Source organism: Liolophura sinensis, chromosome 8 (assembly GCF_032854445.1).
Source record: "Liolophura sinensis isolate JHLJ2023 chromosome 8, CUHK_Ljap_v2, whole genome shotgun sequence".
Lineage (NCBI taxonomy): Eukaryota > Metazoa > Mollusca > Polyplacophora > Chitonida > Chitonidae > Liolophura > Liolophura sinensis.
Window position 1 is genome coordinate 37,721,504 of NC_088302.1, and position 13,445 is coordinate 37,734,948.

The 13,445-nt window shown below is 40.6% G+C and overlaps 1 protein-coding gene across 1 annotated transcript in view; it reads left to right on the plus strand.

Annotated features, from left to right (window-relative positions):
* Positions 1-12,260, plus strand: part of LOC135473491 (glutamate receptor-like) — a 61,383-nt gene extending 49,123 nt beyond the window's left edge. Inside the window, exons 12-18 of the mRNA XM_064753342.1 lie at positions 666-1,021; positions 5,853-6,051; positions 6,674-6,918; positions 7,353-7,467; positions 8,279-8,479; positions 9,405-9,521; positions 10,265-12,260. Coding sequence (XP_064609412.1) covers positions 666-1,021; positions 5,853-6,051; positions 6,674-6,918; positions 7,353-7,467; positions 8,279-8,479; positions 9,405-9,521; positions 10,265-10,342 — 1,311 coding nt within the window. The 3' untranslated portion in view covers positions 10,343-12,260. The remainder of the gene's footprint in view (positions 1-665; positions 1,022-5,852; positions 6,052-6,673; positions 6,919-7,352; positions 7,468-8,278; positions 8,480-9,404; positions 9,522-10,264) is intronic.
* Positions 12,261-13,445: the final 1,185 nt, after the last annotated feature.

The window sequence follows — 13,445 nt, forward strand, 5'->3', positions numbered from 1 at the left end:
CATGAAATGCACACCGTTGCACATTAGCAGACTGATAATTACCTGTATGCAATAGAGCATAAATACTGTTCTCTTGAACATGAATTAAGTGTAAATACACAGCATCCTCTTAAACTTATCATTGAGTGAAAAGATTAAATATTTCCCTTTGACATGAAGCGCTTCGAAGCAACATTCATTTCATACTGGAAGAAAATTACCAATGTTTACTGTAATACAGTATAAACCGGTTGATATTTGAATGATGTGCAAGTCACTTAGTATGGAAAGCAAATACCAGTGTTGACTGTGGTACAGTGCAACCCAGTTCATATGGGAAGGAAATCCCAATGTTGATTGTTGTACAGTAAAAACAGGTTGGTATTTAAAGGAAATACCAAGGTCGATTGTGGTACAGTACAAACTGATTGATATGTGAAGGAAATACCAGTGTTGATTGGGGCAGAGTACAAGACACTTGATATAAGAAGAAAATACCAATGTTGATTGTGATATATTGCAAGGTGTTTGATATGAGGCAACACACAAAATTGTTAAATATGTTAAACCACCAATCAGTCCAACTCGTTTACCACGAACAAATTTTTAAATGTTAAAACTTTTAAAATCAGAAAGACTTTGCTTTGGAGATTCAAGATTTTCGTACAATTCGTTTTGTTCCACAGGAAGCAGACCTAGCCATCGCGGATTTAACCATCACAGTAGAGCGGGAGAAAGTTGTGGACTTCTCCAAGCCCTTCATGGACCTGGGAATCAGTATTATGATCAAGAAGCCTCAAACTGAAAAACCTGGCGTCTTTTCTTTCATGGCGCCTCTCTCCAAATATATCTGGATGTGCATTATATTTGCCTACGTGGGCGTCAGTATCGGACTATTCATCGTCAGCCGCCTTAGTCCGTATGAGTGGAAACAGATGATGTCTCCGACCGGTTCGGTGGCTGTCAATGAGTTCGATATCCCGAACAGTTTCTGGTTTTCACTTGGCGCCCTCATGCAACAGGGAAGCGATTTCTTTCCAAGGTAAAATAAATCTCACTTCAGTTATGTTGTATAATGTGCTTTATCAATTTATATGACAGTTATTTTAAAGGGGTGCAGTAAACTGCAGTTTTTTAATGTTTTTCAATCGGTATATCGCCCAGATGTGGCTGAAATATTGCCGACGTGGCGTTAAATTCAATCGGTATATAGAATACTGGACATGTTGGCCCCGTTTCTGTCTTGCTCATGTGACCTTATTATTCGAATGGCCTTACATGCAGGTTGCTGTAGACGTCTTGTCTCCCACAAATATTTCAGCTCGCTGAGCAGGTGAGTGTTGTGTCTTATGTGGAAAAGGTGGTCACTTACTTGCCACAGGAAGGGACGTTTTACTCCACGTAGTCCGGTTTGGTTAACTCATCAAACTGGCCACCCGTCGTGTGAATTGAAACAAAAACAGCGTTCAAATAAATAAATACGTCTCTGTTTTGGGAGTTGCCATATATAGTGGAGCAGAGCATTGTCGCCCATTGGCTAATTTATTCAGAATACACATAACGTTAATACACGCAACCCACCATGACGACACAAAGCCATTAATAACAACAAAACGTCCAATCATCTGGCCCCTGGGTAACGAAGCAATCTTAGACATAAGTCAAAATTTTAACCATTAAAGTTAGCATGTTCTTTTCCCCTATTTTGGCTGAAATTTGCTCTGCAAAAACTTACTCAGAAGTTACGTGCGCTTTGTGAAACGCGTCACTTGGGTGACAACGACAATGCTGTTCCATTCTGTGCTTATTTGCCTTGTCAGATGTTAGAATATTATTTAAAATTTGAAATGCTGAACTTGAGTGTTATGTTAAGTCCATCTAAAGCTTGAACTCATGGGACCATAAACTGTGTAAGAAATGGAGGTTTTAAGTCTGGATTTTGGTCCAACATCTCTTTGTGGAACCTGTGCATGGCCTTTATAACTAGGTGATGTGAAGTCAGAAGTACGCCAGGATTTAGTTCAAAGAAAACCCTTTGTAAAGCAAAGCTTTTGCCTCGTAAGAACAACACAGACTAAAAGAAGTGTTTCAAACCAACGAAAACAAGCGGACTGATCTGTTCTGAAAGCTCAGCTGGAAGAATGAAAGATTCCTTACATTTTAGTATCTTGTTGACCGCTATATTGTCGATACATCTCAGATTAAAGCTATTTAAATGGCAAGATTTCTCGATTTTTAAATTGTTGATCTTCTTTTTAGAATATCGACATAGTTATCGATTATTTCATTACATATTCTTTTGATTCTTGCACTATTAAAACCGGTTCAATTACTTTTGACGTCGTATGTATTGATGTTGCGGGTGATATATGATATTCACCTATATCAACGTTATAGGTGCTGACGATTAATAATATTGGCTATATGAACACCCGACGGTTACTGATAGCGAAGTTCGTTAAACTGACATTTAATAATGCCCCGTTTATTACCTTTGACGTTTCTAAAATCATTCCCATTGACACTGGCCTCTATGACTCGAATAATAATAATGTCTGTCTGATTGTCTGTAGCGGTAATCGTTCTCAGATCTGGTATATATTCGCGACGCTTTTTTCTAGACTAGACTGGACTGGTATGCGTTAGTAATAGTATAACAACAACAGAAAAGGACACATTTACAGTATTGCACTGGCGACAGTACATCCTATACACTGATGAGTTGCCATGAGTGCTGAGGAACGACTCAATTTCTCCCACAGGGAGCATGGAAACTAAAATGTTGACTTCCCACAAAAACCGGTTTTAACGACATAATGTCGACTTTATGACTAGTCCTAGCTATTTAGTACCCAGTCTGAACGACTTAACACTTCGTTTAAATGACATAATATCTCGTTTGAAAGATTTAACACCTCGTTTGAGACGACTTAATACCTCATTTGAATGACGTAATAGCCTACTTCGTTTCCGTGTAAGGCGTTACTAGGCCTAATATATACGAAATATTAAAGTATTTATTTCCCTTGTTCCATTTTATGTCTCATAATGAGTGGCTTGACGACACGTATTATACATGTACATACGTTGTTGTGGTAGGGGTTATATTTACGACAACAAAAGGGAGTTTTGAGTTGGAACTTTTCTATAACTAAAGGTAAAAAAACTCCTACCACGTGACCTGTCCGGAATGCTTTACTATTTCTTAATTACATGTGCTATAACAGGGGCATCTGAAAAGTTTTATATTTCAAAAGTTATTTAGAATAGACGACTGATGGAGAAACTGAAAGTCACATGATACAGTGAGACTTCTGTACCTTTTGCGAAAAAAGAGTACTATATCAAAACTCCCCAACTGGCGGTCTTGGTACTTTCGCGCGTGGCGTCCAGTAAAAAGAAATATATAGTCAAGTACTGATCAAACCCGTGTCAGTGCAGTCCTGTGAGTGGATGGGGTGTCATATCTGGTGTCTTCGGTGTTGCACTCCGCTAAGGCAGGTGTGAATATGCCCTCAAATAAACGGATGTAAAATCGTACAAGGCGACAGCAACGCATCATGGCAGAAGGTAATATTGAAATCGACCTTAAACCTCAAACGAACAATTACACGGTATGTAACTTGATATCTGGCCAAGGGAGCTCTGTGCCCATGTGGATTCCAGTTGCCCTAAGTACAGTAAAGGAGGTGCGCCTTTGTGATTCCTCCGACGTGAGCCGGACAGGGGAAGACAATCCTCCTAATTTTGATGTTATATAATACCTCTTGCATCCTGGACAATTACGCTTTAACTGTTACAGTTGCAGGAGATATGCTGCTTGCAATATTGCCGTTTTTTCTGCGGCATCTCTGGTTTCATGGCGCCCCTATCGCCATTCCTCATTAATTCGGGCTACAACGTTGGCAGTAAGTCTTCCATCTTGTCCAAGTAATTACGCACTTCTTCCTGCCTAATTCCAGTATTTGCCCGCAGATCAACAGCACGGACAATGCCGTATTTGGCCAGGTCTCCGCTCACTTTCCCCACCCGTCGAGGGCCTACTTGATGAATGTGATTTTCCTATGAAATTATTGATGAAGATGAGACAGAGACGGATGTGTTTTTGGTTGCTAATTACTGGTATCTCCCTGTTCAACATTTAATACATGCCGCTCAACAGGGTTTTGTTCGCAAAGACGAAGTTCTTCAGCACAGGTCAAGTGCTGGCGATAATTCTCCGGTCACAAATAAGCGGCCACATCGTCAACGGCTTTTCACAACTCTTGCACAATATCTCTCGCCATGATTAGAAACACGGAATATCTATTATTCAGATTAACATTCAAGCTTAGCACTCGTTGTAGTTACAGAAGCAAATGCCCTTGGCTAACTAACACCTTTGTTCTTCGAAAAGTGCTATTGTAGTCTTGGCACCTGTTTTTGGCCTGATTCATTGTGAGTTTTTTCTTTCTACTCTCTTTGGGGTATTTATATATGATATACCACCCACGGGGCAAAAAGCAAGTGGCCACAAGGGTATCCACTCACCTATTTGCATAGGGACCGAATCAGGGATGCCCACTCGTCAAGCCAAACCTGAGAGATTTTCCTCGAATTATATGAAATCTTGATGCAGTCGGTACGGACTGTCACTGCCCCGAAATGGTTTCATAAAATTATCTTACGTTATATAGTCCAACGTTTATGGAAACGATTGTCTAAAACCTCTAAATACAAAATGAAGTGACAGCCGTTGATTTGATTAGCTTAGCAACCTAATGTGTAGTAACCATCATAACAAACAATAAAAACTATTTAGGAAAATACCTTTCTTTACTTTTTTAGATTTTCGTTTTACCAAAATTAAAGGCTATCAGAATTAGCACCTTTTTCCACAAAGCTATCATAGTCGAAGGTGAATGTAATTCATGTTAAATAAAGACACATGTTGCAGTGCTTTTCATTGCCAACTAAACTCAGGATTGTTTTATGGAGTAGTGTAACAATCAGCTTTATGGCTTATTATTGTTCATTGGAACAGTGTACACGTAAATGTGCATTGAGGGTATTTGTTCTCTCTTTCCAGTTCAATGTCGGGCCGGGTCGTGGCCAAAGTGTGTGGTAGCTTAACACGAAGTATATTTGTTCTCTCTATACATCAGTGTCAGACCGATCTATGGCCACAGTGTAGGTTAGCTTTTTTATGTTTCTCTATTCAGTGTCGGACCGGGTCATGGTTACGCTTTAACTGTTACAGTTGTCGCAGATGTCCGGTGGCTTAACACGAAGTGTATTTGTTCTCTTTACACATCAGTGTCAGTCCGAGCTATGACCAAAGTGTGTTTTAGCTCTTCTTATAGTGTATGTCTTCTTTGTTTTCGGGTCAATGTCGGCCCGGGTCATGGTCACAGTGCACGGTAGCTCTACATATAGTGTATGTGTTCTCTGTTTCCAGGTCATTGTCAGGCTGAGCTGTGGCCACAGCGGGCGTCAGCTGTACATATAGTGAATGTGTTCTCTGTTTTCAGGTCCGTGCCGACCCGGTTCATGGTCACAGTGTAGAAGCTCTACATATAGTGTATGTGTTCTCTGTTTCCAGGTCGTTGTCAGGCTGAGCTATGGTCACAGTGTACGGTAGCTCTACATATAGTGTATGTGTTCGCTGTTTCCAGGTCATTGTAAGGCTGAGGTATGGCCACTGTGTGCGTTAACACTGCATATAGTGTATGTGTTCTCTGTTTCCAGGTCAGTGTCAGGCTGAGCTATGGCCACTGTGTGCGTCAGCTCTACATATAGTGTATGTGTTCTCTGTTTCCAGGCCAGTGTCAGGCTGAGCTATGGTCGCAGCGTGCGTCAGCTCTGCATATAGTGTATGTGTTCTCTGCTTCCAGGTCATTGTCTGCCCGGGTCATAGGCAGTGTATGGTGGTTCTTCACTCTAATTATCATCTCTTCCTATACTGCTAACCTGGCGGCCTTCCTCACCATCGAGAGGATGACCACACCTATAGAATCAGCGGATGATCTCGTCTCTCAGACAGAGATATCTTACGGAACGCTCCTTGGAGGGAGTACTTATTTATTTTTTAAAGTGAGTCAATATGTAGAAGCTCTAAAATTATTCCAGTGTTAGTACTGGGTAAATTCTGGCTTTTGTCTTCAGTATGGCGATCCAGTGAGGCAGCAAAATATATAAGCTACATGAGTTGAGTTCGAGTAAGTTGTGGTTGACAATCTTCTATATTCAACGGAGGAACTGTCATGAAATTACCCAAGTAAAGCGGAAAGACACGTAAACACAACAAATGAAAGACCAATATCAGACTTAGTTCAGTCTAATCCAACTTCATCTGTGATACATTCTGACCACAGCACAGCGATTCCTTACGTTTTTTTCTCTTTCTTTCTCACTCACGCATTTTCTTACATATAGGTCAAAAGGTCATTGATGGCATAATGGATTGTCAATCATTAAGCTGCCACGACGTAACTATAACTTATAACAATATAATGCTATGTGATTGTCCTCTCGGTTTGTTAAATTTTGTTTCATTTCGTTACCATAAACTTAGGGACTATGTTTTCTTCCTCCATGAATTAAAATTACTCTTGAACGTATCTTCTTACATCAGCCTGTATTCAAAGCTTACATATCCATTGTGGCTGAAGCTAATGGTAATTCATGCTTATAAATTATTAATTCATCTTCGCAGAATTCTAAAGTACCCACGTATGAACGAATGTGGGCGTATATGTCGTCAGACCAGTCCTTGTTTGTCTCTAGCGTTGAGCAGGGTATTAAACGAGTGAGACAGTCGAAAGGGAAGTATGCTTTTCTCGTCGAATCAACTACCAACGACTACATGAATAATAGGTTACCCTGCAACACCATAAAAGTCGGCACCAATCTTGATGCTAAAAATTTTGGAATAGCTACCCCTTCCGGGTCCCCTTTAAGGTAACGTCATTTTATTAATCGCTTATTAAACCAATCTGACATACACCTGAAAATAGCATATTAACGATCTTTTCCGAATACCTTTCTTTACCACGTCCATAGAATGACTTTGACAGACATTGTATTCACAGTGTGTCTTATATAATTAGCTGGACCTTTTTCACACTTATGAACCTGTAAAGGCCATGAGTGTGCCAATTAATTAAACATTTGAGAACTTCCAGTAAGAATGTAAATTTATTAAGAGTTCAATGGAAAGACTTTTTATTATAATGCTTGCACAGTGTTTTGCGTTATTGAAACTTCCTTACGATATCAGTGCAAATATGTATAAAACGATTGTCATTTACCAAACCAACTGTGATGAAGAGTCCATCTAGTTGTAATATTGTTATTTGCTTTTTAAACCAGTATGGGTCATGTTTTGCTTTCAGTGACAGAATAAGTTTAGCAGTTTTAAAGCTACATGAAGAGGGTACTTTAACAAAACTTAAACAGAAATGGTGGTACGACAAGGGGGAGTGCGGCCCGCAAGATGGCTCTTCAAAGGTAAATACCATAGAGAACTTGATAAATTATCTATACGGAGCAGGCTCAGAACAGGGCGGCCTTATAGGTACATGTAAGCAATGTAGAGAGCCGGCCACATAATGTGGTCCTGGAAAGAAAAGCAGTGTAGACAAATGTGGACGACTTCATTATTGCCCTTGTAAAATTGAACCAAAAAGGTGGCCTCTTGTGCTAAGAAATATGCCCCCTTCAATGAAAAAAAATCAAGACCGGCTTTGCAGGCTGATAGTATAGTTCTTCACAGGCAAATAATATACTGAGTTGTCTCTCACATGACCTTTCATTAATGAACGGTAAATAGCACAAGAATGGAAAGACACTAATGCCCCGCTTGTGAGGTTTGTTCACATGTACGAAGGTCTACATAACAGGCTGTCAAGTTTTGCCATCAAGGCCAACAATTTTCCTTGTTCAAGAGCATGTGTTCACATGGTTTTGTGACTAATCATTATCATATTAATCAGTGGCTTTCATTTAAACATACTAAATCGTGTAGTGTATAACGATTGTTGTAGGATTTTATTGACACTTACATGTAGTTAGCCGTACGTGGGAAGGTCTGGCAGAACCCCCCAAGTTCTGTCCGGTTTCCTGCCACCATAATGCTGGCCGCCGTCCTATAAGTGAAATGTTTTTGAGTACGGCGTAAAACACCAATCAAATAAATAAATACATGTAGTTAGTTTGACTTACACTAAACCATCTTTGCAATCGTGTCTTGTAATTCCGTATCGTTAAACAACAATCAAATAAATTTTATTCCATCTTTCATTTCTTTTCTCACTATCAGGAAGGATCACTAAAGCGTCCTTTGTCTTTAAGCAATGTAGCAGGGATATTCTACATTCTCATCGGTGGACTCGCTCTCTCCATGATTGTGGGGCTTTTTGAACTTCTTTTAAAATCAAGAATTCAAAGATCGGACAAGGTAGAGAGTAATTTGCAAGTGTTGTTGTCAGCGCCGAGCCCACCGGTGGATGTCCATGCTAATGTAAATATTCTCCTTGTGTATATATAATTTAACTTGGGCAAATAATTTTCCACTGTTTGTGTTGATTTATTTCCTGTTTCTTTATTTCAATGAGTGGGCGATGGCGCTCTGTTGCTTATTGTCAAGAATACATATGCATCCAGTTATTTTATGTTTCCATGGTCACATTGCACTCAAAGAGAAACACAGCAACGATGAGGAACAAATTTAATAAGTTTGGTTGAAAAATGAGAGCACTTTTTGGTCAGGGCACCATAGACAGTGCCCCTCATTGATGACCCTGTTTTACTCCAGAACCGATGGACTGCGAAATAAACTTGTTCTATATGACACCGTGTCCATTAGTTCGGGGCTAAATGTCACACGCTGTGATCATTTGATGGCAATATTTGTACGAGTAAATGGTTCGACAGCAAATCCCCATCGATTCGGCCCTTTGGAGGATATACGAACTCATGTCTCCTGTTTCTAACGCTACATGTTCACAAAAAAATCCACGTTTCCGCTTGCCAGATTCCATTAACAAGTCATATGTTAATATGGAATGAAAAGAGAAATGGCAAATTGAACATGACGTTGGGTTAGGCTGGCTTCCTTGTCCCCACACATATCTTTGCCTGTGTCCTGCTCACGCTGGGCTGCACTCTACTGGTCAGGAATGTTTTCACGTCGTGGCATGTTCCTAGACATCACCAATATCTGCAGAGGAAAATAATTCTATTTGTAATGGTCACTGAGGTGTGCGCTGTTTATTACAGGAGGTGTCTCGTATTGTAGTTGACTCACATCTTGGTGGGGATGCTACATTATCAATCAGGGTATAAAATCTGTTCTTAAACAGCCACGCTTATGTTCTAAACACGGAATATCTATTGTTAAATTTTAACCCTGACTTTACAGATAAACTTCCATTTCAAATTTGTAGGATATATCGACGATAGGTGTTACTCAGAACAACAGGGGTTACCATCCTCCACCCCCGGAAAGGGAAAATGGAGCCTTCGCCTGCGACTACCCGCCCCCTGAGAAATCTGTATCAACAGTGAGTATCACTATCTTCATTGCCCGCATGGTCCATTACCTTGTAACATTTAGGAATATGAATAAGAAATCTGTCACATTAATCAAGAACACCGGAATGTCTGGAAATGTTTCCCCAAATATGGTATTCGAAAAGCACTGTATTGGGGAAGACCTTGAACACTTTTAACATTATCTTGTCTTAATGTTCAAAATTATTACCTACAAATATTTATTCGTACAGATGACTTGAAAGATTTCACATCCTACAGATACAGTGGCTTATAGAAATACTTGAAGGCTAGCATTCAAGAACATTTCATAGTCTGACATAAAATATTCATAATTCAAAAGGTGGTTCAAGATAGAGGTAGATATTTGCCAACTACAGAACTACTTATCTGTCGAGAAAATTCATTGAAAAATGATACATTGAAACACCCAGTTTCATAATAATGTTGACATCTGTAACTTCTGATTTCTCACACAATTGCCTCCTGGAATATTACACTCAAGGTTGTTCCTCACTGAAAGAAAACACAAGGACTCCATCCATGCGAGGTTTGCCACCTGAAGGTCACTTGTTTCCGGATTAATTGGTTGTTCCTTTACTTACTCCCATTAGGGGACTATTCACACAGCCTATACTTCAGTATGGCCACAAATATCCTGCGTCTGTATGTCGGGGAATGTGGACAGATTGATGGATGGCGGGATTTCAGCATTGTCTGGTTGATAATTGTGTATTATCTTTGTCTGTTACAGTACAGCTACGGCGCACCACGACTGATCGGGTTTGAACCACTCCAGGAAAGTGTATCAAATTCACACACGCAAGTATGACAGCTGGGAAATATTCAACTCGACTGATCTCATTTGGACGCGGGGCTGTGGGGCCAGTGTCTCGTGCAGCAAAGACTGTGCTGTGTTCGTCCGCAGGGGCAGGGCTTTGTGATAACTCTCTCTTCCCGCGACAAGATGAAAGGAGTGAAATTGGATTTGCGATTAGAAGCATGACTTCACAGAGCTTCTATCCTGGCCCGTGAGTATTCCCTCTACTGCTGGGATCCTCCGAAGTCCACTTTGTCTTCCACAGACTACAGCTTCTTTACAGAGCAACACTGGCTCGCTGTTGTAGGGTCCTCCCTCAGGCGGTTTTTCCTTGGACATGTTCGCGATGGCAAAGATGGAACAATTACGTGGTCTCCACATGAGCAAATGTTGCTGTGTAAAGTTGGGTAATTGACACAGTCGCTATCAGAAGAGCCTCGAGTCTGTTACTTAACCCATTGAGCTATGCCGTGAGGTAGCCCTTCGGCATGACTCTCAAGTTGTTTTGTCAGCTGACGCTTTATAGCGGGATAATCTCCGTTCTGGCGCACACTTTCTCTGTGCTGACTAATATTCGGAGAGTGTAGCCAGAGGCAAAGACACTTCTCATACACAGCGCATCATCGCCGACAGCTGTATTGAGAATGTGATGATCAAATTGTATCCCCACGTCCAAATCCATGTTCATTACAAGAAAGACATTAACACAACGGACAGAGACTTCTGTTGCGGATCTGAACGGTCCCGGATATATCAACTAAGGAACACAGAAACCGGGCTTGTCGGCTCCAAAGCTTTGCTCATCCGTGCTAGTCCGTATTTGCTCAAAACAGGTGTATCTCGGCTGCCAATTGTTCAATTCTGACAAATCCAGATGGTACTTCCTGATTTATCTCTTATTTCCTTGTTAGCATCAATGATTCACGTAGCAAATCCTACCCTTCAAAGTCAGGGTTGTTGACAGGTAGACTGTCCTTCTCAGTAAATATACTATCACGACGGGCTCTGAGGAGTGCAAGGAGGGGGTCCATCATCCAAACACTGGGGCTTTGGATATACTAACAGGTTGGTCTCTCCATAACTTAAGCATCGTCTTCACGCGTGACGGTACAGCATTGAAGACATACACACTATACTAACTATGCAAGTGTATTGAGTGGAGTGTGACACTGACGGTTTACCTGTTTGGTTTACCTATATGCACTGACAGACGCTTGTTTCATTGCAAAACTCTAGGCATCTGCCCAAGGAACAAACTATTCGTTAACAACATTGCGGGGTAATGTGGAGCATTGCGGGATAATGTGGGACATTGCGGGAAAATGTGGGACATTGTTGGATAATGTGGGACATTGTGGGATAATGTGGGACATTGTGGGATAATGTGGGACATTGTGGGATAATGTGGGACATTGTGGGATAATGTGGGACATTGTGAAATAACGTGGGACTTTGTGGGATAATGTGGGATGTGTCACAGAGTGGAATAATGTCAGCACATCGTGAGATAGTATGGGACAGTGTGCGATAATGCGGCACAGTGTGGGGAAAATGTGGGACATTCTGTCTTATATGATCAACTATCAACGTTTGTTAACGTCTACATTGTTTATGTGTTTACGCGGGAACAAAATGTTTTAACATAGCCGCCGTGCACAAGAACTCGCACCTTTATATATCCTTCACTTGATTTAAATACCGTGCTTATCTTATACAGACTGGCAGGAGCTTTTTCTCGCGTGATTTGAACGTGAACATGTATATATAATTGTACACATCTAAGTTGTCTGTACCGGAAATCCGATAGGCTGTACATTTGTGTTGATGATGACCAACAGCGAAAGTGTTACATGTATGGTAACAAGTGCGAAAGAAAGTGTGATGTTACCATAAACAATTTTAGTTTCACCGTTTGTTGTTATTATTATTAAAAGCCATTCCAAATTGTCATATAAAAATTAAACATTACAAGTGGTATTTGTGTTGTTTGTCTTCGGAAGTAGCAATGTAGTATTTGATTATTATTACAAGGATCATATGAGATAAGCTAAAAAAAAAAAGCAATAATCTAGAGCTGAAACATCAACACGATAACAGCAGTGACGAGGAATGGATTTTTTTAATCTGATAAACCAGTGGGGAAATTGAAATGGCAGCCACGTTGATCACCTTGAAGCATAGGCTTCTCTGGGGGAAGAAAGTCGACTTTTCAAGAGCACAGAAAACATGAGATGAATTTTTCTTTAATACACCACGAAAAATTGTCCCTTTCATCTGTTTTTATGTTTTTCCTTTTCCTTGATAATGGAGTTTGTGTGCTATCTTCCTTTGTCATTAGCATTTATTTTGTTTGAGTGATAACTGACTTTCTGTGCAGTGTAAAATGTTTGCCTATATAGAATCTATATCAGAACCGTTAATCAGAGTTTGAATACGACACTCATGTCGGGTTTGATATTTTTACTTCATTTGCATGGGAGCTCAAAAATAATGTCAAGAAACATAATCCACGGTATCACTGAATTAAAGCCTTTGCTGAGATCTGGAGTGAAATTCCTGGCTCTTAGTCCGAAGATTTTTATCTATTTTGTAGCCATATAACATGGCGTTATGTGTGGAGAGGAATCAACGCCCGGACGTTTTGTGAAAGTGTTCTATAAGCCTTTAAACCTGGTTCGAAAGTACATGATGACAGATGTGGTCTGAGTGTAAATGCCGGGAGAGCAGGACGTGTCAGCGGAGAATTGCCTTGTCTGTATTGAGCCTCACGTCCCCAGCTTCGGGTTGCCGTTGGTGGATTCCGGATCAGTGTCCACAGCCTCAAAAGAAGAATTCATTTTTGCTGGTCACTTAGACAATGTAGAATACGTATTAATAGCATATCCGACGGGTGATCCGTTCTTGGGCTCGCACGACGTTTCCTATCCTATACACTCCAACACATGACTGACAATCTATATTGGCTGCCTAATAAAATATGCAAATGATCTGCGTTGAAAAGGATAATTGCACCAAGTAAAGGATATCTGACTAAATGGGCCTCGCCAAATTTAGCCCACGGTTTATGACACCAGTGGAATCCAGTTAGAGTGATTAAGCAGAGCCAAACTGCGAC